This window comes from Drepanopeziza brunnea, assembly GCF_022702325.1.
Source record: "Drepanopeziza brunnea f. sp. 'multigermtubi' strain 214-2 chromosome Unknown ctg5, whole genome shotgun sequence".
NCBI classification, from domain to species: Eukaryota; Fungi; Ascomycota; class Leotiomycetes; order Helotiales; family Drepanopezizaceae; genus Drepanopeziza; species Drepanopeziza brunnea.
The window spans coordinates 2,414,363-2,440,173 of record NW_027094068.1 but is presented as its reverse complement, the minus strand read 5'-3'; the positions used below and the strand labels follow the sequence as shown (position 1 = coordinate 2,440,173).

Sequence of the window (25,811 nt, the reverse complement as noted above, 5' to 3'; positions counted from 1 at the left end):
AGTGCTCGTGAGGTTTAAAAGAGCTAAGACGACCGTCGGAACGAAATCTTAATACTGCATGCTTAGCCTCAACATCGTTAGATTCGTTATAGATAACGAAAGACGCTACCTTTAGACCGCTAAAATTAAAAAGATACTAGAATAAATTAAGTGCGAAGACGTATCGGAAGCCCGAGCCTTCATTAGCATCGTAGTTTACTATAGAATTTAGATCAAAAACTTCTTTACGATTGCTGCCTTAATCTACGCGACGATAAGAAAAAGGGTCGAATTCGAGTGGTTAGAGCTTTAGTAAGAAGCGATAAAGCTGCTTAAAGAAGCCTTGTTCTTTGCTTCCGCTCTTATCAAGATCGACTATAGCAAAGACGGAAGGAAAATTTACTTGACGGTAGACGCTAATCTTAAAGGATAAAGAGCAATATTGCAGCAAAAGGATTCCGATAAAAAGCGACATTTTGCTAAGTTCGAGAGTGGTCTTTAAAACTTTGCGGAGAGCAAGTACGACGCGATTAAGCGAGAATGCCGCGGTGCTTTAAAAGCTATAAAAAAGATGAAGAGCGAATTATACGAAGTTTACTTCATCTTAAAAACCGACGCTAAGGTACTAGTTGATCAATTTAACGGATCAGCAAGCGACTTGCTTAAAGCTTTCGTTACGAACTAAATTGCGTAAATGAGATTGATAGACTTTAAAGTCAAGCATATCTTTAAGACCAAAAACATAGCGGCGGACGGTCTTTTTAAGAAAAGAAAGGAGCATCCTTTAAACATTAAAGAGAAAGAAGAGGAAGATATTGACGATTAAGTCATCAACGAGCTAAGCATTGTTTTAGTATTCTCGGTTAAACGACTCGTGAATTATAGTTTACGGGCCAAAAAGAGAGTTTTGAAGCACGACTACTCGCCCGACTCCGAGCTTATTGCTTAATTCTTTACCACTTTTAAACGCTCTCTTTCGATTAAGACTTACGACTTCTAAAAATTCAAGAACAAAGCACTCAACTACTTGGTCAAAGATGGTTACTTTTACAAGCGAGCAAACAATTCTTACCCGATTAAGCTGGTTGTCGACGGAACTTAAAAACGCTATACTACTATTTCCGACGCCCATTGAGAATCCGGATATAAAAGAGCTAAGTCAACCTACCACCGCACGTCAAAACTCTTTTTTTAGAATAGATGCTACGAAGACTGCAAGGCCTTCGTCTAGAGCTATGAGCCTTGTTAGAAGCGTAAAGCTGGACGAACAAAAAACCTTTTGTACTCGACTTAGCCTATTTAAATATGGTTAAAAGTCAGCTTAGACGTATCACGAGTTCTTACTACCGACAAAGGAATGACTTGCTTCGTACTAGCTAAAGAAGATCTATTTAGATAGCCGGAGGAGCGGTTACTTCGATCGGCTAACGCCGAATCTATTACTAAGTTCTTTTAAAAAGATATCGTTTGCCGTTATAAACTATTCGAGAGACTGATTATCGATAAAGGACTTGAGAACAAAGTAGTTGCTAAAGCCTTCGCTATTAAGTACGAGATCAAAAGGGTCCAAATCTTAAGCTACAATTCAAAGGCTAATGGAATGATTAAGAGAGGCTATAAGGACATCTTGGATAGCTTATCGAAAGTCATAAACGAAAGATTCAAGGATTAAGTTCGCAAATTCAATAAGATGCTCTTTGCGGTCCGGACATCGATATACGCACTTACTAAAGTCACCCTTTTCTTCTTGAACTACGGACGAGAAGCTGAGCTACCCTTAGAGTCACGATAGCCAGTCTAGAGATTACTACTTTAGCAAGAGGTTCGATCTCGCGCTGACCTGCTTGCTATAAGGTTCAGACAATTAGAACTTCGAGATAAGAATATCGACGAGATTATCTTAAAGAAGAAACGCTATCGACTTGCCGCTAAAGCTACTTAAGAACAAGTCAAGGTCTTGAAGTCGGAACTTATTAAAGAAAAAGACTTGGTACTGCTTTACGATGTCAAACGCAGCATCGACATGTCCGCGGACATTAAGCTAGACTACAGATAGCTAAGACCTTATATCGTCTTTAAAGCTTACGACAAAAGATATTACAAGCTCTAAGAAACCGATAGAACTAAGCTTAAAGGCATTTTTGCAGCTAACCGCTTTAAGCGATTCTATCGCCGCAACTAAATCCTTTTTCCTTTTAATAAAAACGACGAAAAAGAAAAAGAAGAAAATTCGAGCTTCTTAAACGACTCGGACCTTAGCGAATACGAGCCTTTCGACGACGGCAAAAGTGAACCACTCAACTTAAAAGTGACCCTTAGACCTAGGTCTACCAACTTCCAAATCATTCTTTTAACACTCTCGAAGAAACAAAAACTAGCTTACAAAATTGTTTCTTAGTCTATTTCCTTTACTTTGTTTTTTCTTACTTTCCTATCCTTTCTTTGTTTTATACTTATTCTATAAAGGGACGTGCTCTTAATGATCACTCTCTTTGTTATTAGTAAAGAAAGGTATTTCTTACGTTTGTTCTCTTACCTTTGGACCTGCTTTTCATTATATTTTCTGTTCTTTCTTTGTTCTTCTCACTTTACTAGTTATTCACTTGTCTTATATAGATTGTTCTTATTGTTTGATTGTTTTTCATTTGTTTAGGCTTATACGGCTATTTCTTATTTCCTATTTAAGACTGTTCTTTTGTTTTAAGCGTGCTCAACCACGTGTATTCGAAGGTGAACTGCTATTAGAAAGAGTAGGTCCTCTCTACAAATATACCTATATAAAAAAGCTCCCTCCTCTTTCTTCTTAACATTTTCTCTTTTTATACAACAACAATTATAATAATACTATCACTACCTTTTCTTTACAACTACATAATACTACACTAACACTAACGACCTTAATCATCACTCAATCGATCACCACTACTACTAGCCTTATTCCGCTATCTTATGTTTAGCTCGTAAACCGTGATTCACGAGTCAAATATGCCTCTTAAGTCAGCCGCCGCTAAAGGAAAGGCTTTTGTCCGGGATGCACCTTCTAGCCTACTAATGAGCGAAGAGCAAGCTGCTTTGGCCCGACAATCGAGTTTCGAACTGAAGTTCGAAGGACGAGTTACTAAGACCTTCGATGAGTTCTTCTAGACCTACCGCTAAATAAGCAACTCTAGTCAATTAGCCATGCTTAAAGTAGCAACCTCCGACTTTAATAATAGATTAAGTAAAGAAGACGACCTGATCTTGCAATACGACCAGTTCTTGCGGGCCGAATGCGCAAGAAAGAACATAGACGCTAAAGACTTCTTTTCGGCTTACGATTAATTTATTATCAAAGTTACCGCTATCCACTCTTTACGCAATAAGAACGCCGAAAAATACAGACGAATCAAAAGAGCTTTCGACGGCGCTCGAAGCTAATTGCTGTATAACGATCACTTTAAAGCTGTATACACCTTAGTCCGTAGCGCTCGCTAACTGGGCGTCATTCTGGAGAACTGCACCCTTAACGCTTACGCTATCTAAGTTATCAACTACTACATTGTTGTTTACGTCGCCTTCTAGAAGACTACAGTTAATGTAGCCCGAGGACGCAAGTTCATTAAGCTTAATGCTACGGTAGTCAACCTCACTTGCTAGACCGTAGAAGACAAGAACAACACCAAGTAGAAGGATAAGATCGCTATTCTTAACGAAGGACTTTTAAAGAAGCTAAGACTAAAGGTTTTATCGTGTGGCCTGTTGATTTTGGCTCTCGACAATATAAAAAGCGAATACGACGAGCTTAAGGAACGTGTAGAGTTTGCCGACGAGAATCAGACCTAGAGTTTCGTCTTGCAAAAGGAACCCGAATCCGGAACTCTATTCGTAAACTATAGTTCACGAGTAGAGGATGACTCAGCAACCGAAGCAAGACTAAGTCAACCTCTTGCTTTTAATACCCTTTTGCTCAGATCACTTATTGCGCGCCCTTCGCTATCACTAGCTTTGTCTCAAGGATCGACGTCATCCTTTGCTAATAGAGCTTCGAACGCTAAACTGATTGCTTCGATCATGTCCACTTTACGCAAGTCTATCGACGCGAGCTCCTTTGCAGCCTTTAAACTTGAAGTGCAACGCGACTTTCTCGAGAACCAGCTGCTATTAACACTACCCGTTAAAGAAAGAGACAGCTTCGAGTACGAACTAGCCAAAGCTGTGTCGAACCGCTGCTTAAGACTCGTCGAGATTAAGGACCTTATAAGTATAAACGTAGCTTTTATCAACTTTTGCTAAGACTTTTATTAATCAGCCTTCGACCGCTTGAACTTAAACGAGAACATCGATAATGCTTTTTAAGTTGCTGCGGAATCAACTAAGAAAGCTGTTAACTAGATCCGCAAGCTTTTAAAAGACGAATTTTCTAACAACGCGATCTTACGACTCTTCGACCGTCGTAGCTAAGTGAAGATAAGTAAGGAAAGAAGCAAGGTAATGAACTACTTTTTGCTGTCCGAGATCTTTAATTTAAGCTTTAATAACGACGATTGCGATTGCATAAAGGTCTTTTAAGAAGTAAAGAACGTGTTAGAATTTAAGGATAGATTTAAAGAACTCTTTGATTTAAACGTCTAAACGAAGCTCCGCTTTAGCCGCAAAGTCTTACCGTCCGCTACCGACTTATTAAAAGGAGTCTTTTGCGAAGTCTACACCTTCGAATACGCTAAATACCTTAAGCTAGCTACGAAGGGCCTTACAATAACGATAATCCGTTCTAACTTATATCGATTCATCGAAGCCTTTTAAACCAACGCCTTTAACAACTTCATGCTTCACTCGAGCAACCAATCGATGTTCGCTACCAAGACTAAAGGTAGTACTTTAGCTAAGAGAATGTCTAGCTTAAGCTCTTTTAAGTTCAAAGCTAAGCCGATGTCCTTTAACAAGCTGAACTAAAGCACTAGCTTAATAAGCACCGCTTAGAAGAACAGCCTCTTCAACACCTTGGATGCGGGTAGCTATACGAAAGTTTGGCTTATGTTAAGAGCTTCTTTCTTGAACAACAAGCACGGCAACCAAACCTTCTTTACTATCATGAACAAAAAGATCTAGATGTACTTCTACCACTTTCGAACCAGTGACTTAAAAGGAGCCCCGACTAATGCACTCTTTAATATAATGCACTCCTTGACTTAGCAAGTCCTTCGAAGCTATCATAAGCTGTACTTTGCCGCTTTACTTAATCGCCGAGACGGAAATTACAAGCTCATTGCTTACCTTAAACCTTTTTAGCTCTTTAGATGCAACAATAGTGCTCGAGTGATTGCGACCAAACACGACGCTGATATTAAACGACCCGTGAACCGTAGTTTACGAATAGAAGACAGAGTTTTAGATTACTACTTAATGCTTTACGGCGTAAAGAATTAGATCGAAAGCTTAAGTATTTGGCTTAAGAGCCACACTTACGACACTACCTTTAGAAAGACCGCTAGATAAAAAGCTTTTAGACTTAAGTCGAAGACTCTAAATGCTTTTAAGAACATTGCGCTACGCTAACCCTTTACTATAATTATAGATCTCGCTACCTTTATGTCCGTTATTACGAAACAAAGTGTTTTCTTAGACATAGACGCTTTTTAAAATTCCTTTTGCGGATAAGCTATCTTTTCTAACAACTACACCGCTTTGATGAACGATAGCACTTTAAAGAATAGAGTCAGCTTTGCAGAGCACGCTTGCACTATCGTCTTAAGACGCATGCCGCCAACCCTTTAGTAGAGAGTCATTAATGAATCAAGCCAGCCCTTCGCCGCCACAATCCAGCTGGACCACGTCAGTTTCGTGTTAGAAGCTTTGATCGAAAGAATGGATTGGAACGAGCTTCGAGTAGTAAAGGAATTGACCGCTATCTTTGCTATGTCTCGGACTTAGTTCCAAAAACACTTTATTAAGCATAAGAAGAAGTTGTTTTCGGCATTTAAAAAAGGATTTGCTGTTGTTTTAAACGCTAAAGCTAAGACTTACGGAGTCAAGTCCTTTTCCAAAGGCAAGAGCCGCCGAGCTGACGACCTTGTAAACGCCGACAAGTTAAAGGATTTTGAAGAAAGCTTGCGACCGATTGAGTTGTCTTTTGACGACTTTGATTCAAGTGTGGAAATCACTTTAGAAAGTGCGAATTCCACCCGTGAACCACGGTTCACGGGCCAAATCGACGAATCTAAGGCATCATCTTCTCAGCCGGAATCCTTAGACCGCGCTTTCGATAAAGCTATAAAAGCTTTAGGTGACTTGCCCGAAGACGAAGACGACCTAACCAGTGGCTCCGGACCTTATTTTAGCCTCGCTGACCCTTCGTCGGCTAAGTTCACACCTATCAACGATGCGACCAACAAGCGCAAGAACGACACGCGCTCTCTCACCTCTAAGGATGCTGCTGCTAGCACGTTATCGTCTAATGCTGGCCCTGCTAAGAGAAGAAGACCCTCCTAGCTTGAGGAGAACGAAAGAGTTGAGGACGTAAGCACGGAAGGAGACCATAAGGAAGCTGCCGAAGTGTAGTTTAGTAGTTTAGATGTTTGGAGTTTAGAGACAAGATACTCCCCCCTTTTTTTTGTACACTAGATTTTTTCTTTCTTTTACACCCTCTTTTTTCTTCTTTGCTTGATGGTAAGCGAGGGCGCCTACCTATTCTATGAGAGGACGGATGTAAACACCTTGCTTGATAGGGTACCTGCTATGGCTATTAAGGCTACATTAGACGGACCCATCTTCTATAAGAGGGCACACATCTCCTAGCTAGAACAATCAACGAGCTTTCCACCCACCTTTTCTGACATCTCTTTTGTGAGACCATGAGGTCCAGCCTCAGAGCCAGGCTTCTATACAGCACATCTTTTTGGGTGCTTCTACACCATGTGAATTGTAGCTTGATGTAATTACCCGCTTCATAAGCAAATGCCTTTAAACTCCGTTGTATTAAAGTGGAGCTCAAAAACCGTACCGTCATGATCGTACGGTTATTATAAATTGAAACAAATCCTGCTCGTTAAACCATTCTCGATCTGGATTTTTAGGCCGTTTTCATTCAGTTGCCGTTTCTTGTCTGGTAAAAGAGGATCGGCGGATCGATACGATGCTTTCCCCAGCTGCCTTACAGGTACTTATGCGGCCAGCACATGTGTATACGTGCGCACATCTGTCTCTATATGGAGAATTATCTTCAAAGATAAATTCAGATATACAGGTAGCGTCTAGCGAACCCTGCAGAGCGTTGCCATTTCTCCTCCCGTTGCCGAGATCGACGTATGCATATGCAAGAAGTCCGTATATACTTACAGCTATTTAGAGCTAGAACTACAATCTACAACTAGGGTATGTTGACCGCATGAGTACGAGCAACCCCCGCATAACATTACAAATTTACCCCATCCGCCAAGGCCTCGGCCTACGAAGTGGTATTACAGAGTAGGGTTTTCTGATCTGGTCTGGGCTGACCTGCAGCCAAATACAACTACCATTTCGAGTTTGGAATTTCCAATCTAAAGGGCAAAGAAAGAAAGCCATCAATCAATCAGATCGACCACCCACGATGGCTCAGGTTCAAGAAACAGAAACGGGCGTCTTTATGCCGGCAGATCACGCAGAACCAGCAGTCAACACCATCTGCTCCCGAGCTTTCAAGCGAGGCGAGCATCGCATCCGCCACGAACGGAGACATACCCAAGAAAAGCCGTACCTGTGTAAACTCTGCGATAATCGCTACGTGCAAAAGTAAGTAGGAAACTGTGTCGAGTCGCATCCCGCCGAGATCCGCGGACTGAAGCCAGAGCAAACATACAGAGATCTTCTGCTACGGCACCAGCGACTTTTACATGGAGCAGCGACATCAGGATCCGGGGCAAAGAAAGCTGCAGCTGTAGCCGCAGCCGCAGCCGCAGATATCGATACAGCATGTAAGTAGCACTTGCAATTCAACCTTCTTTCGAGACCAGACTAATCAACTACTCTCCTTCATATTAGCGATGCACTCTCTGCAGTCATCTTCTGCGACACAAGTCCTGGTCGAGAGCCACGAATCCTTGGATTCTGTTCACGCGACCTTAACCGACGATACTTCCTCGAGAGATTCATCGGGCATGTTACAGCATCATGTTGAACACTTGAAGCTATTCAATAGCGTCGAGGCCGAATCGCCGCTATTCACAGATCCGTTCTTCGAGTGGCCATCCCAACAAATGGCCGATCTTGCTCTTCCGCATCTGAGCAGTCACTTCGTCGATAGCCTCTTGCCCCTAAAAGAATATTCAAATCTATTGACTGGTGGTCACGATCCCCTGATAGGGAGCGCTCCTGACATTGCTTCAGTCCGCCCAAATCAACAGCACTTCGCTCAGCAGAGCAACCCAGTCTCTCTCAGAGTCAATCTTTCAGTTTTTGAAACGAACAGGCATCAGAAACCCATCTTTCCAATCCGCTTTACCAACGAGACACGAGAAAGAATTCTCAGGGGTGTTTCAGCCCAAGTGTCCCCAGAGCTCTTGGAGTTGCTGGCTTCTGTTGCCACAATTCTGTACGAACGGTGCCTTCAACGATATTTCGCGACCTTCAATACACATGCGCCACTTTTCCACCTGCCATCCCTAGACGTCGATAAAGTCCCAGCAGCACAGCTACTTTCCATGTGTGCCACAGGCGCATTATATCGAATGGAAAGGAAGGTAGCAGCCATCTTCTACAACGCTGCGCGCCAGAGCCTGGAGAACATAAGCTCAGAGAGCTCTGATCAGAAAGATCCCCTACACGAACTTCACCTGCAGGATTGGATCAAGCCGACCAGCACCGAGAGTGAGTCGCCGATACCCCCGCTGTGGATAAGTCAGTCGAGACTACTCCTCACTTTGTTCGAGACTTTCAGTGGGGATTCAAAGTTGTCGTCGATGGCCATTTACCGGCTCGGCTTCTTCGTTTGGGTGGGCTTCTCTGCACTATTGCGACTTCTTTACTGACAATCTCATCAGGACTTTCGTGCTCGCCTGAATTGGCTGCAATCTCACACAGCAGGACAGGAGGAGTTATCGTGGGAGACATGGGTAGAAAGAGAATCTGTCAAGAGGTACAGTAATCGAATTTTCTCTCACACATGCCCCATTATCTAAAGCCCGAACTCAGGCTTTTGTACGGCTACATGTATCTTTGCAACCTGATATCGATGCTCTTAGACATTGCATCGGGTTTCTCCATGTTGACGGATGGCACCCTCGAGATGCCCTGTCATCACTCACTCTGGGACTCCGCAAATGCAGATTCATGGCGAGAGAACGCAAAAGCATGGGGACTTGGCTCGCCCCTGCGATTGAAAGACGCCGTAACGCGCCTACTAGACGAGACTACCCCACATGAAATTCCAGCCGAGTATTGGGAGTGGGATCCATATTCATGCCACGTCGCCGTGAACGCCGTGTCGATCTACATATCGCACATGACCCAGGGACTGTATTTCCTCGACGAGAGTTCGCAACACGCCGCGGCCGATCGCTACCGGGTGTCGGACATCACCAGCCAGATGGTGACGGCGATCACCAAGTGCTTGCACCTGATCAAAGGCGCGAGGGCCAGAGCAGACGAGTCGCACGCCTGGGAGGATACCGAGGGGCCGCTGCTCTTCAACTCCCTGGCCATATTGCGCGTGAGCTACTGCCGGATCATGACTCGAGCGGAATCCGCCGCGCGAGGAATGCTTTTCCGGATGAACGAAGCCGAGATGGATCACGCGATCCGGCACTTCTTGTCCGAAACTATGGAGTGGACGCAGTCCCTGAACCGAGCGGTCTCGGTGGCCTTGGAAGGTATCCTGATACCGACGAGGATTGGAAGCGGCCTGGTGAGAAAGACGGCGGCCTTCGCGTGGGCTATCGAGCATGCATTAGCAGGCTGGGACGCCAGTAAGTTCTCCTACAGCTCATCTGAGAAAAGCGCAAATTGACTAACTACGAGGCCTGCCAGTCCTTCTTCTATCGAAGTGGCTCCATGCCAAGGAGTCGCTCCAGCGTCGAGGTATTACTCTCGACAAGGTCGACATGCAGATCATACAGCGGGTACGAGACATGCTCGCTGAAGACAGCGAGCCGAATGATTCGTCTGTGTCGCTCGCGGCTGCGTTGACCCGATCTTGGGCGGGCTTTTATGATGATACGTGGGTGTGGGGGGTCACGCCCAAAATGGGCAGGATTTTGCGACAGTTGGCGAACCATTATGAAGATGCAGCGGCCTGAGAGGGGATACCTTCAGATTATCGAAACTGAGAATCCAGTCGGAAACGATGGTATGAATCTTGTATTCATTTGTACAGCTAGGCAGCGCGGAGAAGTCTGCCCAGCAGCGGTGGCTGACGCATAACATTCTGTTAAAAGAAGAATGAATATAGGTATGTATTTAAAGCAGACTATACTTCTGCTGGTAAAATACTGTAGCAGAGATGCCCAAACCCTTGAACAGTACTCAAGGTACAAATCAAAGCGATGAGATTCACAGGAATACATGGGATAGGTGCTACGAAAGCGATCGCCAGTAGCCTCGCTACTTTGAGCAGCTTTTGGGCCTATTGCCTCTGGGCAACAAGACTTTACTAAATTATGAAAATTTCTAGTAGAATTTACGATCTTAAAGAAAAACTCGCTGCCCGACTTAGCTCGAGATGCGTATAGCTTATCTTTTGCTTTGTTGATGTCTTTGAAAACCGTGGTTGGACTGACAACATTGCTACTTCTTCCCCTGATTCTTGTAAGATATTATCTAGCAGATAAACGCTTTATTAACGAGAGCATACTTGTGAGATTCTTCCATCGGCAGCAAATATCAAATAGCTTGAGCGGTCGGATCCCCACCCAGGTAGCCAAGCTAATGCTTCACAGAATTCCATGCTCGCGGTATTCAAAAAAAAAAAAAAACTTCTTTGGGATCGGGCTTTTCTTTTGATTTACAAACGTTATTCGCGTCCAATTGTATCTCGACTTCGCAGCGTGCCAAAACGGCGATGGGTACGCACCCAGCCATGAAAGTATCGTGCCTTCCAAAAGTCTAGACATGGCTATCAACAGAGACAAAACGCTCTTTCCACGCTATCCACTGACGATACGACGATTTCAATCGCAGCGAAGACATCGTCCGTAAAATCATCCACAACCAACAAAAACTTGCCCATTTCCTGTTCCACCAGTTCACGATGCGGTACATACGAGCTGCCACACTGCCGCTTCTAGGCCGGAACTTCCGGACCATGCACTGGCTCTACTACTATGTTATGACTTTTATCATGACGATGCTCCTCTACGTCTGCTCCATTCCGCACGGCAGCGTCTCCTTCGTCAACTGTCTTTACCTGGCGGTCACGGCGCTCACATGCACAGGCATGGCACCTATCAACCTCAGCACGCTCAATACGGCGCAGCAAGTCCTCCTTGGCATCAGCTTTTTCATCGGCAGTGCGCCAACAGTCAGCCTGGCTGTGCTAGAGATCCGCATGCGGGCTTTCCATACCGCATTCGCGGCGAGATCGAAGAAGAAGGGGAGTCAGGAGCAAGGCGGTACTGCTGGTCCAGAGTCCAGGCCTCTTGTGGCGGGCCAAGTTGGTGGCGGTGAGAAGTTCCGCGTGATGGCGTTGAGATCCTGCTAACAAGTGAGCTTAGAATCTTTCCCTGGGAATGATAGCGAGCCGATGAACCATCCTACGCCTGAAGACACCGAGAAGCCGCTCCAGTCGTCCTCCTGGCGCCGTGCGCAGCAGTTTCTAAGCAAAAGAACGGTTGGCCGGAACTGCGCTTTTCATGATCTTACTCGAGAAGAGCAGAAGTCTCTGTTTACCGTCGAGGTACGTAATTATCCGTAAGGAGCCCTGGATTTCTCGAGCAGGCAATGACTGACTGACTTCCCGGTGACCTTCAGTACAAGGCACTTGTTCTTCTTCGATGGATTGTCCTCGGATGTATCATCTTCCCCCAGATTTTTGGTGCTATTTCAGTCGCGGCCTATCTCGCCGTGTATAGGGCAGATACGTGCCGAGAGAACGGTGCAAACCCAATGTAGGGCTGGCTTGATGGCCTTTACAAGGTCTAGCTCACGCGATGGTAGATCCACAGGGATATTCATCAGTGTTGCTGCCTTCAATAATGCCGGAATGTCTCTGCTGGATCAGAGCATGGTCAGTATACTCACCCCCTACTTGTCTTTCTTGTTACCACAGGTCCTGGAGGCGAGCTTCTGACATCATGGAAGGTTCAATTCAAAACGGAAGAATTTCCGCTTATCATACTGAGCGTCTTGATGTGCATTGGAAATACTTTGTATCACCTGTTCTCTTGAGAGTATAGCCCTGGGGCCGCTGACTCTGTCACAGCTGGCCGATCTACCTCCGAATGATCATATCGCTTATGGTTCGTTGTCTCTTTTACCTAAGACGCTTCACAACACGCTTCGAAGACATACGAAACACGCTCAAATATACTCTCAATTACCCCCGCCGTGTATATACCCATATGTTTCCAATGAAGGAAACATGGTATCTGTTCGGCGTGCTTGCTGGTCTGAATTCCGTGGACGTAGGTGACACCAGAGTGCAGGAGCAGGAGATAGCTCGCTCTTGAAGCAATGGAAAACACTACTGACTCTTTGCTATGAAGTTGGTGGCCTTCGAAATTTTCACCCAGCATGATGCCGAAGTGATGGCAGTACCTAGGATCGATAGGATCATCGACGGCGTCTTCCAAGCATTTTCCGTTCGCTGCAGTGGATTTACCATCGTCTCGATCGGTGCCCTGAACAGCGGCCTCCAATCACTCTACGTTGGGATGATGTGAGCTTCTCTCCTGGCTCGCCTTCTATTCACATACCCGACTGACAACTTGACCCCAGGTATGTGTCGGCCTACCCCATCACCATCGTGATGCGGAATTCAAATGTCTACGAAGAGCGCTCTCTGGGTATCTTCAGCGACAATACGCCTCCTGTCAGAGGCGATTCAAGCGGAGAAGAAGGCGACGCACCTCATACTTCATCTAATTCGCGTGAGGACCGACTGTTTTTCGTCAAACAGCAGCGTAAGTCTTCCTTTGATCGTTCCTGCCCATCATACGAGCACCGTCCCAAACTACCCCCATTGCCGCTATGGCGACGCTAAATTCAAGCTCCCCCACAGTCGAAGCATTGCTCGGTTACGATCTCTGGGCTCTCGTTGTCGCCATGACCCTGATTGCGTTCCTCGAGAACCAGAAATACGAGCACGACCCGTTAGGCTATTCCTTGTTCAACATCATCTTCGAGGTCTTCTCGGCCTACGCGACCATCGGCCTGAGCATCGGGACGCCCGGCCAGTACTACGCGCTGTCGGGCTCGTGGACCACGGTCAGCAAGGTCATCGTCATTGGCCTGATGCTCCGCGGTCGACACCGCTCTCTGCCTGTCGATATTGATCGCGCCGTGCAGCTTCCTGGCGAGGACGACGATGGCCGTCACGAAGAGGATGGTGAAGAGGAGCAGCAGCGGGTCCGTGAGCGCGAGGGCGACCGTGAGCAGGTGGAGAAATGATACTTGTAAGAAGAAGGAGGAATGGCATTGGCCCCTGGGTTTTTTTTTTTTTTTTTTTTTTTTTTTTTTTTTTTTAACTTTTCTCTCTCTCGAAATCATTTGTTTTCCTTGATGGAAGGGATGGTGGTTAGTCAAAATTAAATCCCGTATATTCGTGGAATTTACCCTTTCCTTATTTACCCCGCCTTGATGGGAAAATGCCGCCGGGCACGCACACTCGCGCAGGCGGCGGAGCTGAGTTCTACGCCGGCACGCTGGGCGTGATGCAGGTTCCGGTGCCACAGCGGCGGCTGCAGAGCGGTCGGTTGGCGCGGCACGTACGTCGACTAGGTAGATGTGCCGCTCTTTGAATTTTGAACTTGAGATTGAAAGGGGAGTTTATATATATATATATATGTGTGTGTGTGTATGTATATGTATATGCATATAAGGAGGTGGGGGGAGGGGAATTCTTAAAAGGATGGAAGTCTGGAGAGGGTTTGATATGGTTTTTTTCTGTGGGGTGAGAGAGGATTGGGAGGTGGTGTCTTTTTTGGTCTTGCTTTTCTAGTGGGGAAGTGAGATTGGGATTGGGAGGTAGGGAGGTGGATGAGGTGAGGTGAGGTGAGGTGAGGTGAGGTATGTATGGAATGGCGTGTATAAGGGAGGGGCTTTTGTCGTTTGGTGCGCTCTCGCTGGGGGAGAAGGGTTGGTGAATATTGGAGGCTGTAAGTAATGATGTTGGTGAAGGTCGTTGTGTTGCTATTGTGTTGATCTTGATCTTGATCTTGATCTTGTATGGGCTATTGATATTGGAAAGGAGGGGAGGGTGAGGGGGGGGTTAAAGGAATAACTGCTCGCGTTGGAATTTTAGAGGGTGTTGTTGAGAGTGAAATGGTAGAGAGATAGCGGCTTGCGTTATGGTTAAGGAGGCTATTATTTAGGATAATTTGTTGCAAAGAAAGCTGCTTGCATTATCCTCAAGGAAGGCTATTACTGAGAATGAAATGCTAGAATGACAGTTGCTTGCATTATATCCAAAGGGGCTAGTACTAAAATTGAAATGCTAAAGAAACAGCTGCTTCTCTCACGCCTTTTCGATCATCATCGGTCGTTAAATCGACTTGTCTAAGCTTATCTCGGTGATAGTAAGAGCCATACCAAGCTTTCTTATGAATATTTTTCAATAGCGCAACGAGCTTCGATCATAAGAAAAACTAATATTATAAAACTCATGCAAGCAATCGTATGTGAATAGTATTTTTATTTTATTGTAATCATTACGCTTCGTTGGAAAAAAATGAATATGTATATATATATTTATTTATAGCTTTCCGTCGCGAGGTTTCAATATTCTCATCCCGCGCCCCGTTTTCAATCCACTTTAGATATACCCAATCGCTTTGCGGATTCAGCTTTTAAGGTAGCTAATCGAAAGGATTAAAGATGCGCGAACGTACGAAGAGTTGTTTACTTTTGATAACGCAGCGTGACCGCCATCTTTCAACAAGCTAGCCAATCAAGCGAGCGTAAGTAAGCGAACTTTGAAAAGCAGCGATAAGTAGTCCGGATAAAAAGTTTATTAATAGTTTTTTTTTTTTTTTTTTTTTTTTTTTTTTGGCGTAATCGTCGGTTACCTTGAATTTAATTTGTAAAAAATCCCGACCTGGCGCAGCCAGGTCGGCACCACCAAGGCGGGACAGTAACGGTATACCACTTATTAAACAACAACTATTATTAAGAAAAATTTTTAAAAAAATCTTTATATGCTTAGAAAATTTTGCTTTACAAACTTGAATTAAAATTATAAAAATCCATTTATTTTTAGTAATCTAATACATTGAAATGTAATGAAAAAATGGTTAAAAACTGTCCCAAATAATTCAAATTTACTTGTTTATTGCAAATATCTTAACAACCACAACCTTAATTTAAAAAAACGTCACATAGATCGAAAACAAAAGATCTTATATATTATATAACTTAAGGTATTAATTATTAAACAAAAGTTAGTAGTGATGCACGTATTCTTTTGATAAGTTTAAATAAAAGTCCGATTTTCGTGTTCCTCGCTTATTCTAATATATACGCGGCAATTCTGATATATACTCAACAGTAAAATCGAAAAAAAATTATTCAAAGTACTATTTTAATTACTTTAACTCAACAAAATTAAGGAATAACAACTTGGAATTAAAATTCGATTAATTGATTAGTATCAAACTCAATACGGTGCATCTTTTGATACAAAAATAATTAATCTATAATTGTTGGTTGATTCTTTATCTATTAAAAAGGAGCAAATTTTACTGTCCCGCCTTGCTGGGTGTCCCGCCTTGGTAGTGCCGACTTGCTACAGCAAGTCGGTCAATTCTTTCGAATTAAAATTTAAGGAAACCGACGATTAGCCGCGCCAAAATACTCTTGATCGAAGATTGATAATACATCAAATCGTAAAGGCGGCAGGGTTATCTCTACGCGGGCGGAGTGATAGATCTATATATGTATGTATGTATGTATATATGTATTTTATGTATTGTGGCTTCATTACCTGCAGCTCAGCTCAACTCTTGATGTGGCTCATTTTACTAGTTTGGAGAAAGCTGCGTCCTGTTTGGGACGTACGAACGTACGGATGTACGCAGTATTGAATCGAACCGTTTTTGAGAGACGGATAAGACATCAAGCATAGAGCTTTTACTGATTGTCAGATCACTCTCACTTCCCTATGCACAGAACACAATTGAGTCGGCATATTAGAATGAGCGGGCGTTGTGGCATTGCGTAAGAGCGAGAGATACACGGAATGCACGAGTAAGATAAAACTGTCTTGTACAGCACCAAGTCGGATAAGAAATGAGATGGCCAGGTCTTGATACTTTGTACATGATTTTTCCTGAGATACCGGTACTACTATATCTAATCAGATCTTATCTTGGAATAAAGTAACTCGAACCCATCTCCGCTAGATCAATTCTCCGAGATTAAAAGAACTACCGGTACTACGAATACGAGCTCACGTGTGCACGCACGTTACATGCACACGCCATACCGATCACGCGAGCTCGTGAAACAATGCGATCCGAACCGTGCGCGGAAGCTGAGACGGGGAGTGGCCAACAGTTTGCTTGCTTCTATTGGCGCACGGCTACTGTAAACAAGCCGCCAAAGCTGGGGAAAGAGCGGAGACGTGGTCCGAGGTCATGCGTGTAGGTACCGGTACCGGTAGAGTACCGAGTTGTGTGACGAACGATAAGTCGGAGGGATATGATATGCGAGGCTGAGAAAGGTTGAAATGGATACAGTATGGATGTACGAAGTATCACAACTGCAATCCATGCGGCGCGGCATTCAATATAGATGTTTATGCCATGGAGCACTCCCGAACCAGAGTCGTAGGTCGGCGTCGGCATTGAGACGACAGATAGATGACCATGCATAACCTTAATTGCGAGAGGGTCGGTCACGAGGTCTTGGTCAAAGAGTTGTATGTGACAATCTAAGGGAATGCAGACAGGTCCGGTCTGGGAGGGACGGGGGGGGGGCTGGAAGTTGACGAAGTTAATGCTGATGTTGATAAGGATCTAATGTAAATATACATGTCGATGTCAATGTATATGTACATGTACATGTAAATGTAAATGTAAATGTAGTAGTACGTGAGGTGGGAGATATCACCGGATGTGGCTCGGCGCGGCTGTACATTCTTCCGTCGATTCCCAAATATCGTATTTCGACAACGGCTGCATCGAACATGACAACTTTTGAACTCGCCTCTGATCACGGCGGATCATCGAGCGAGTTGGCGAGTTGTGTAATTCTATGGAGAGGAAGCCGAGAAATATCTAGATCTAGATCTTGATCTAGAACTGCGTGGGTGCCTGGGCCTAGTGCTGCCCCGATACGGCAAGGTGGCTTGGCTTGGCTTGTCTCCAGATGCGACGACACCAGATCACGAAATCCTCGACGGCGATCACAACATCTGGGACTACAAGCCAATCCATGCCCAACTTCCTACAGGTGAGCAGAGCTGTCGGCGCCGAAGTTTGTATCTTATACTTGATACATGGCATCAGTCCCTTTGCAACTGACTGACTGACTGTCTCTCTCCTCTTCCATCTGCTTCTCCTTCTCCTTCTCATCTTCATCTCCCTCACCGCTACAAGTATTCCCCCTCCAGTACGGATATCTGGGTATATCCTTTTGCTCTGCTCTCTATCTACCTCCTTTTCTATTTCTCTACCCGTTTCTCCGTCACCGTCTACTCTGCCATTCCATTGAGTGGCCATATATACACATATATCAACTCCCGTCCTCTACCGATCCACCTTCATACACAACAGCAACAGCAACAGTAACAGCAATACAACAACAGTCACCAGAGGATACTCAAAATGGCCCCAGACCTCAATTCCGTCCCTCCCTCTCCTCGAAAGGTGCCCGTCGCCTCTGTGGCATCCCCTTCTGCGCCTTCGGCAAAGCAGCCCAACATCCTTTACATCATGGCCGACCAGCTCGCCGCCCCCCTTCTCAAAATGCACAATCCTGCCTCGCAAATCAAGACTCCAAATCTCGACGCCCTCGCTGCCAGTGGTGTCGTCTTCGATTCAGCATACTGTCCTTCGCCTCTCTGCGCCCCCTCCCGCATGTCCATGGTGTCCGGTCAACTCCCCACCAAGATCGGCTCTTACGACAATGCCTGCTCGATTGATTCCGGTATTCCTACGTATGCCCATTATCTGCGCGCGGCGGGCTACGAGACGACGTTAGCGGGTAAGATGCACTTTATTGGGGAGCAGCTGCACGGCTATGAGAGCCGGTTGACCAGCGATATCTATCCTGGGGACTATGGATGGGCCGTCAATTGGGAGGAGCCGGATAGACGCTTGGAGTGGTATCACAATGCAAGTTCGATTGAACAGGCTGGGCCGTGTGTGAGGAGCAACCAGCTGGATTACGATGAGGAGGTCATGTACCGGTATGCCCTATCGTCCCTCTTCACCATTACTTGTAAACGGCTTTTAACGAAGTTCAGATCCAAGCAATTTCTTTATGACCACGTCCGCAAAGGACCAAATACCCGCCCCTTCTGTATGACCGTCTCCCTCACCCACCCCCACGACCCCTACACCATTGAAAAGAAGTACTGGGACATGTACGCGGACGTAGACATCCCCCTACCCGACGTCTCAATCCCGCAAGAAGAGCTAGACACGCACTCTCAGCGCCTGCTCAAAGTCTGCGACCTTTGGGGCAAGAAGTTCACTCCCGATCAGATCAAGCGAGCCAGAGTAAGTTTGTTCTTCATTCTCCATTCCGTATTCTCCATCCACCTCTTTAAGACTATCTACATCACATCCCGTCAAATGCCATACGAGCCCCCGGGTGCCCAGTAAAGCCAGTGCGTCTGTATCTCTTCCAGCCCTACTGACATTTTATGTAGCGTGCGTACTTCGGCGCCGTCAGTTATGTAGATGACTGCATAGGCAAGCTTCTAGAGACTTTGAAGGAATGCCGCTTAGATGAAAACACCATCGTCGTGTTCAGCGGAGACCATGGTGACATGCTGGGAGAGGTGAGTCAGCGGATAAGTGTTTGACCTGTTTGAAGTTTCAACGTGTGGAGATGGCTGACAGTCTGGGTGAAGCGTGGCTTATGGTACAAGATGTCGTATTTCGAGGCGTCAGTCCGCGTTCCTATGATCATCAACCACCCCGGCCTGTTCGCGCCCCACCACGTCTCTGCTAATGTGTCTACGCTGGACATTCTCCCAACGCTTGTCGATCTCGCGCACACTAAACTCTGGTCTGGCTTGCCAATGGACGGTACCTCTCTGCTTCCACATCTGGAGAATAGACCAGGAGGCAGCGATGAGGTGTTCGCCGAGTATTGCGGCGAAGGGACCATCGCGCCAATGATGATGATCCGTCGCGGGGACTGGAAATACATCACCTGCCCTGCGGACGCAGACCAGCTCTACAATCTCTCGTCCGATCCGAAAGAACTCGTCAACCTCGCCTCTCTCCCTCCCAAACACCCCCTGCTAACCCCGGAAGTCTCGTCAGTGCTATCCGCCTTCGTCGCTCAAGCTAAAGCCAAGTGGGACATGGATGCCATCACCGCTTCCGTTCTGCTGTCTCAGAAGCAGAGACGTTTGGTGTGGTCAGCACTCAAGACAGGTGCTTTCACCAGCTGGGACCACAATCCGCTGGATGACGGGCGCGAAAAGTACATCCGCAGCCATATGCATCTGGATGACCTGGAGCTGAAGGCCCGCTACCCGCCTGTGGATTCGCAGGGCAGGGACGTGAGCGCGACTATGCGGGACGGCGGACGGTTTGGGGGCCTGATCGGGCACCAGGCTGGGGCTTATGGGCAGTAACCTGCTCATCGACTAGCTGGGCCCGAAGTAGTGAGTTCCGGGTGGTGGTGGGAAGTAGAGTGCTATTTTTTCTTACGATTCGCGGCGAGCCATCATTTGCATTGCGCTTCCCTCGGTGTCAATTTTGCTGATTGCGATGCGTGGCGCTGCGTTATACCAGTCGATGCGATGTTTATAGCGATTTTGATCATCATTTCACTCTTTTATACTTGCGTTGAATTTATATGCTTTGCGGCGCCGTTTTTGATTGGTGATTTTTTGTCGGTTTTTAGAGCGGAAGAATTGCTTTGGAATTGATTGAAAGCTAGTTCGATAGCGAGCTATATGTGAGACGACATGAAATGAGATGAGACGAGATGAAAAGGGTTGCAGAAATTGGATTATATCATGACGGGATTGGTGATTAAGTAATCGCTAGATCTCATTTAGCCTTTCATATTAACTATTTGAGATGAAGAAGGCTATGTGAAACAACACCAGGCAGGCAAGATTACGACGAGCTTTCCTGCCTGGGATATAAAAAATAAAAAATGAAAAATGAAAAATGAAGAGCTTTAAACGCATCATGAAAAGACTTTTATTTTCATATTAAATCGCCGTCTCGAATTATTTGACGATAGGCAAGATTCGGTAGGCCAGTAATTACCTGGATTACACACATCCCATGATTCATTTAGCGGGTTTGCAATAACTAACCTTTTCTACCGAATGCAACGTCGAAGATTCCCTCTTCTCTTTCCTCTCCCTGGATGTTATGGTAGTATTGGGGTGGTGGTGGTGGTGGTGGTGGTGATTCGACGACGGCCTAGCGTGGGTCAAGTCAAGTCAATTCCAGATCTCATCTTCCGGAAAGAGCACACAAAGAAAAAGAAACCCCCCCCCCCCCCGCCTCTTCCCGCAAAGTACACATCCCCCGGGCTCGCTCCGCGGGTTGCCTAAATAGTTTACCTAGTTGCTTCTGTCGACCTTTGGTTGTTGGGACCGGCTATCTTTCTTGTTGTTGTTGTTGTTGTTGTTGTTCGCAGAGGGCGCAGAGGGGCGTCGATCGAGAGGAGAGGAGAATGGGTGGGTTGGTTGGTTCGCTTTGTATGGATGGGGTTGGTAGATAGGTAGGTATGAATGTAGCGGTGATGGAATTTTTTCCTGAGATTGGTTGGTGGGGTGAGGCCTGTTTTGGGATTGGGATGTTTGGGTTGATATTTTTTTTATTATTATTTTTTTTTTTTTTAAAAAAAAAGAAGAGGAAATTATTGAAAAGAATAAGAGAGAGTTCGACTTTTAAGAGGCGTTTGTTGGATGGGGTTTGTGAGGAAGGTGAGGAGGGAGAAGGAGAAGGAGAAGGAGAAGAAGGAAGACACGAACGGGCAAAGTCATCTGCTGATCCGCTCACGAGTGTGACACCTAAGCGAGTCGATGCACACATCATAACATGAGACACAGATAACAACAGCAAAAAAAAAAAAAAAAAAAAAGAAAAAAAGAAAGAGAGAGAGATAATCCCGATTGACGACGGCCTAGGAGTATAGATTCCACTAGGGAGCTTAGACTACCTGATTCGCAACAGGTCTCGAAAGAGAAGCGCTTGATGCGGAATCCAGATGTTATCTACTCTCTCTTGGTGAGGTCTCTGCGGAGGGCCCGGCTTGCTTGCTTACTTACTTACTTACTTACAGTGACGAATGGTATGGTATGGTATGGTACGGTACGGTATGTTATGTATGTTATGTATGTTATGTATTGGAAGAGTAGCTAGCTTCGCTAGGTACTAGGTAGGTGAACAAAGCCAACCAAACCAGAGTAGGTAGGTACGTAGTAACCAGTTCTCCATCTCTCGTAAGAAAGCACGAGCGACGATGATGAATGGAAACACGAATTTGAAATACCCCTGTTCAAATCACCCACTTCCCTACTCCCTTACTCCCGTACTCCCGTCAGCGAACGAGGTTCACTTTGTTTGAATGCGACACACAATTTCTTATGCCCCTTCCAATCATTCTTCTGGCACTTCGCCGAGCAGTACCACACCAGCGAGCACTGGGAGCACTTCAGCAAGTCCGCCCCGTCGGGCCCCTTCGCCTTGCGACAGGCAGCACAAGCTCTCTCCCCGCCTCGATTCGAGACGATATCGAACGGGTTGAGGGAGTGCTCGACGTACGGCACAGAGAAGTTGGGCGAGATGGCGACGCGACAGGCGTGCTTCTGAGCCAGCTCCCAGTGCGCGAGGCCCGTGACGAAATGATCGGGGAAGACGCCGCAGCCGCACGAGCAGAGCACTGGCGCGCCGGGAATGTCGCTTGAGAGCGGGATGCGGCCGGCGGCGGCGTACTCGCACGAGGGCAGGTGGAGCCACTCGCGGCAGCGCTCGGCCCAGACGGGGAGCATCTCCTTCCAGAGCGCGAGCTCGGCGTTGTCGGCCTTGATGTTGCAGCGCGGCACCAGGGAGATGGCGGCCAGGAAGGGGGCGAGCGCGGGCAGGATGACGTGCGTCAGGGGCAGGATGGCGGCGTCCAGGACGATGGTGTGGTTGGCGATGTCGAGGAGCATGCGCGAGACGAACACGAGGATGTGAATGCCGCCCTGCGTAGCGTGGTTGATGGCGAAGATCTTGACCTTCGGGCCGCCCTCGCCGTAGGAGTTGAGGAATATGGAGAAGAGCGAGTCCTTGAATCTCGTGCGGAGGTCGGTTTTGGCTGGGAACTTGGGATCCATCGACTCTTCTCGCAGGCGGTGCTCGCGCGCCGAGAGTTGAATGGTTATGTGGCTGTCGAGCCAGGTCAGCTGCTTGGGCTGGGAGACGTCGATGATGGGGAGGCGCTTGAGGTGCACGCAAGGCATGTTGCAGAGAATGGGTTTGCCATCCTTCAAGCCCAGTGGGTACATGAATTCGGGAAAGCCCTGTCCGTGAACATGATCCGCCAGAGGGACGACAACCTCGACCCACGAGGATTTACGTGCGATTCTGACTTTGTTCAGATGACCCAGGACTGGGACTGGGAATACTACCTGGTGGGATCCACCCGCCTTTCCCACGGAGACGACAATGGAGCAGGGGGAGATCTGATGCGACTTGACCTCGGCACCATCTGCGAGGAGAGGTTTCGTCGCCGAAGCCCGGAACTCCAGTCGAGCTGTGAAGCCGGAAATGCGGGCCTCCGACTGCTCAACATTGGCTCTGAGAGTCAGTTTCAATGGACTGTCATCCGGTTCCTCCTTCGCGAACACCTGTTCCAGAGGTCCAACGGACGGATAGCTGTCGAGGTGAGGGGGGAATTTGGTGATTTTGACATTTTTCTCATCCAGAAGTCTGGAAACGAAAATGTCCATCTCCATTCCCAGGTGCTTGGAAAATGTCATTGTACTCCGAACCGTGCTCATGATGCCAAATTTGACAAGGGTATTAGACGGTTCGACCAGGACATTCCAAGATGGGACAGTGAACGAAACAAGCAATGGAGACTCGCCATTCCAACCAAGGGGGTCCTCATCCACGATGACTCGGAAATCCTCATCAGTCTTCGAGCCAGCTGTACGTACCTTCCCAAAGGCCAGATGGACGTCAACGAATATGTTCTGCCAGGCTCGTGGCGAGAATATGCTGGTGGCAGATTGCACGATGCCGTTTACCAGAGGTGTTCCGAGCTGGTTTCGGGGTATCCTCTTGAAGATGCCAACTTTCGATCGCGGAATCACCAAGTTGATACAGACAGCAGGTGGTATCTTCGCCCACTGCGCCAGCCCGCCGAGGGCGCGACCGGGAGCTGAGAGCGCGTCGTAGCCAGGGTCAAAGTTCGGCATGCGGAAAACGTCGAGCAGATGCATTTGCACGTAGAGCTCCTGGAGGTAGCTACCGCCCGTCAGGATGGACTCGTCAAGCTTAATCCTCTGAGTAAGTTGGTCGACCATCGCGTACCAGTCCGTGTCCACTCGGGACTTGAGGAGCTTCAGGAAGGCCGCGAGGCTTCCGCGGTGGTACATTGGAGCAGAGTCGTTGCGTATCTTCCTGACGCTGATGTCTGCCATCTTCTTGGCCATGTCTTCACACTCGAACATGCCTAGGTAGACACGGTGGAGCAGGCACGCCAGCTCTCCGGCATCGAACTGCAGCTTCTTCTCCACGCCGGCGGAGATATTCGTAGGGAAGAAGGCCTTCCATGGCATACGACAATACATCTGACCTTGACTGGCATTATCGGCATCATGCTTTGGCTTCAGGAGCTTGGAGGATTTTTCCGTGATCGCTCCTTCCGTATTCGATACAGCTGTGGCGTTGGTCCAGTACTCGACCGGGGTCAATCCCAGAAGGATGGAGACGGTGGGAAACGAGCCACATAAGATCCCGTTGATCAAGTTCTCCTGGGTCTTCTCTCTTGCCACGAGGGATTCGGTGTAGAGAGTAGACGAAGCCTGGCGCTTCAGAAGTGGCGATGCAGCAACCAGGACGTTGAGGGGGCCGAGGTGATCGACGAGATTAGAGGTTTCAATGACATCGAAGCAGAGAGGTGCGCTCCCAGAACCGTATCCCTCCCCGTCGAGAACGAGTGTCTGAACAGTATACTTGTTTCTGTACCAGTGAATTTGGCTATTGCCTTCAGCTCGTTGGTGCTGAAGAGAATAGCAGAGCGCAATGACATCACCAACGCAGAATCGCAGTGTCAGGTGTTGAGACCGCTCTCGAAACTTCTCAGACCAGGCCCGGAAGCTGTTGCGGGCAGCGTCAGTGACTTTGTCGGAGTCGGTTCGACCTGTTGCCGCAGGAGCCAGAGGCGAGCCCTTAGTAAGTGGTACATATGCGGTAGCCAGAGGGAAGCCCAGGTGAGGATCAGTCCCGTAGTGAAGTGAGAACGTGTCCCTGTCCAATCGTGCGAAGGTCGGATTGGCATTTCGATCTCCGGCCAGCTTTGAAGGATTCCGATCTGTACTGCCGTGTTCCCAGAAATGGTCCCAGGCATCGCACGCGCCAGGGAACGCTTCCATGGTGGCTGGAGCCGCAGATCGCATGCCGGTCGTGTTACGTTGACCGTTCGCAGAGGCCTCTCTGATCTTCTCCTTCACCTCCATGATCTCACGTTCGAAGCGTGTCTCGTACTGTTTCTGTTGGTTCTTCGTCCTATCTGAAATAGCATATGCAGCCCAGCGCTCCTTGACCAGGTCGAGAGACCCTTGGTCGCAGAACTTGAGGAGCTTGCCATATTTCCCAGCGTGCCATGTGTCCAGATTCTCAGAAAGCGCAAGCAACTTGGCGCATTGACTTTGCAGTGTTTTGATTGCCTGGGCGTCGATGAACAAGTGGTAGTAGATCTGCCAGATGATCGAGTCGCGCTCCTGGCCTGAATCATCGATCAGGAGGGTGAAGAGAAGGATATTGCGTGCTAGCTCTAATGTTAGGGACAGTCTTCCATGATACAAAGGAAGGGGGTGGGGGGGGGGGGGGGTTCATACCGATGATTGCGCTTTCAACGTCACAGCAAGTGATGTCTAAATTTCGGGGAGCTTGTAATCATCAGTTCGTGCTAGGAGTGACGGGCAGAGGGTAACTCACTGGGAGACGCGTCGGCATACGTAGTAAAGAGGATGTTACGAACATCTCCACAACCAAGTAGTAGAATATCAGCATTCTCCTCCAATGGGTAGTCTTGGGTCAAGCAAACAGCAGGCGTATTGCCGATCGGGTAGAAGAAGGAAACCACGTTGATAACTGTCGGATGCGACATCTTGACGTGCAAAGCCGTAGCTCTTCGATTAGCAACTCGGAGGTACTTCCCCACCTCCGGGGATGCGAGTGTTGTCGAGTTGTGTGGTGCAGAAGTGAAAGTTGGGGGTTGAAATCTGGAGGTTGTCGATGGTTGGACGTTCGAAGATATAGAGTCGAAAAGTGAAAGGTGGAAGGTGAAAGCCAAACTATTATCCACTCCCT

General features: G+C 47.1%; 4 protein-coding genes across 5 annotated transcripts; 3 read left to right on the top strand and 1 right to left on the bottom strand.

Annotated features, from left to right (window-relative positions):
- Positions 1 to 7,546: 7,546 nt before the first annotated feature.
- L3040_004007 (uncharacterized protein) lies at positions 7,547 to 10,229 on the top strand (the record flags this gene model as incomplete). Of its 2 annotated transcripts, XM_066156632.1 has the most annotated exons (7): positions 7,547 to 7,728; positions 7,798 to 7,910; positions 7,978 to 8,675; positions 8,731 to 8,802; positions 8,976 to 9,070; positions 9,127 to 9,899; positions 9,961 to 10,229. In XM_066156632.1, the coding sequence occupies 7 exons, from the start codon at positions 7,547 to 7,549 to the stop codon at positions 10,227 to 10,229; spliced, it is 2,202 nt and encodes a 733-aa protein (XP_066012208.1). The 2 variants fall into 2 exon arrangements, with proteins under 2 accessions (XP_066012208.1, XP_007294873.1); XM_007294811.1 differs by having other exon boundaries at positions 7,978 to 8,927.
- Positions 10,230 to 11,179: 950 nt separating this feature from the next.
- Positions 11,180 to 13,536, top strand: L3040_004006 (uncharacterized protein; the record flags this gene model as incomplete). The annotated part of the gene is made up of 9 exons (XM_066156631.1): positions 11,180 to 11,591; positions 11,643 to 11,824; positions 11,899 to 12,035; positions 12,085 to 12,154; positions 12,229 to 12,296; positions 12,350 to 12,386; positions 12,633 to 12,805; positions 12,865 to 13,049; positions 13,148 to 13,536. 9 exons carry the CDS (start codon positions 11,180 to 11,182, stop codon positions 13,534 to 13,536), a joined length of 1,653 nt encoding a protein of 550 aa, XP_066012207.1.
- Positions 13,537 to 17,909: 4,373 nt separating this feature from the next.
- On the top strand, positions 17,910 to 19,897 carry L3040_004005 (uncharacterized protein; the record flags this gene model as incomplete). The annotated part of the gene is made up of 4 exons (XM_007294813.1): positions 17,910 to 18,493; positions 18,551 to 18,806; positions 18,959 to 19,090; positions 19,163 to 19,897. The coding sequence occupies 4 exons, from the start codon at positions 17,910 to 17,912 to the stop codon at positions 19,895 to 19,897; spliced, it is 1,707 nt and encodes a 568-aa protein (XP_007294875.1).
- A 1,914-nt stretch (positions 19,898 to 21,811) lies between these two features.
- Positions 21,812 to 25,608, bottom strand: L3040_004004 (uncharacterized protein; the record flags this gene model as incomplete). Its single annotated transcript, XM_066156630.1, has 3 exons — positions 21,812 to 25,266; positions 25,337 to 25,372; positions 25,437 to 25,608. The coding sequence occupies 3 exons, from the start codon at positions 25,606 to 25,608 to the stop codon at positions 21,812 to 21,814; spliced, it is 3,663 nt and encodes a 1,220-aa protein (XP_066012206.1).
- Positions 25,609 to 25,811: the final 203 nt, after the last annotated feature.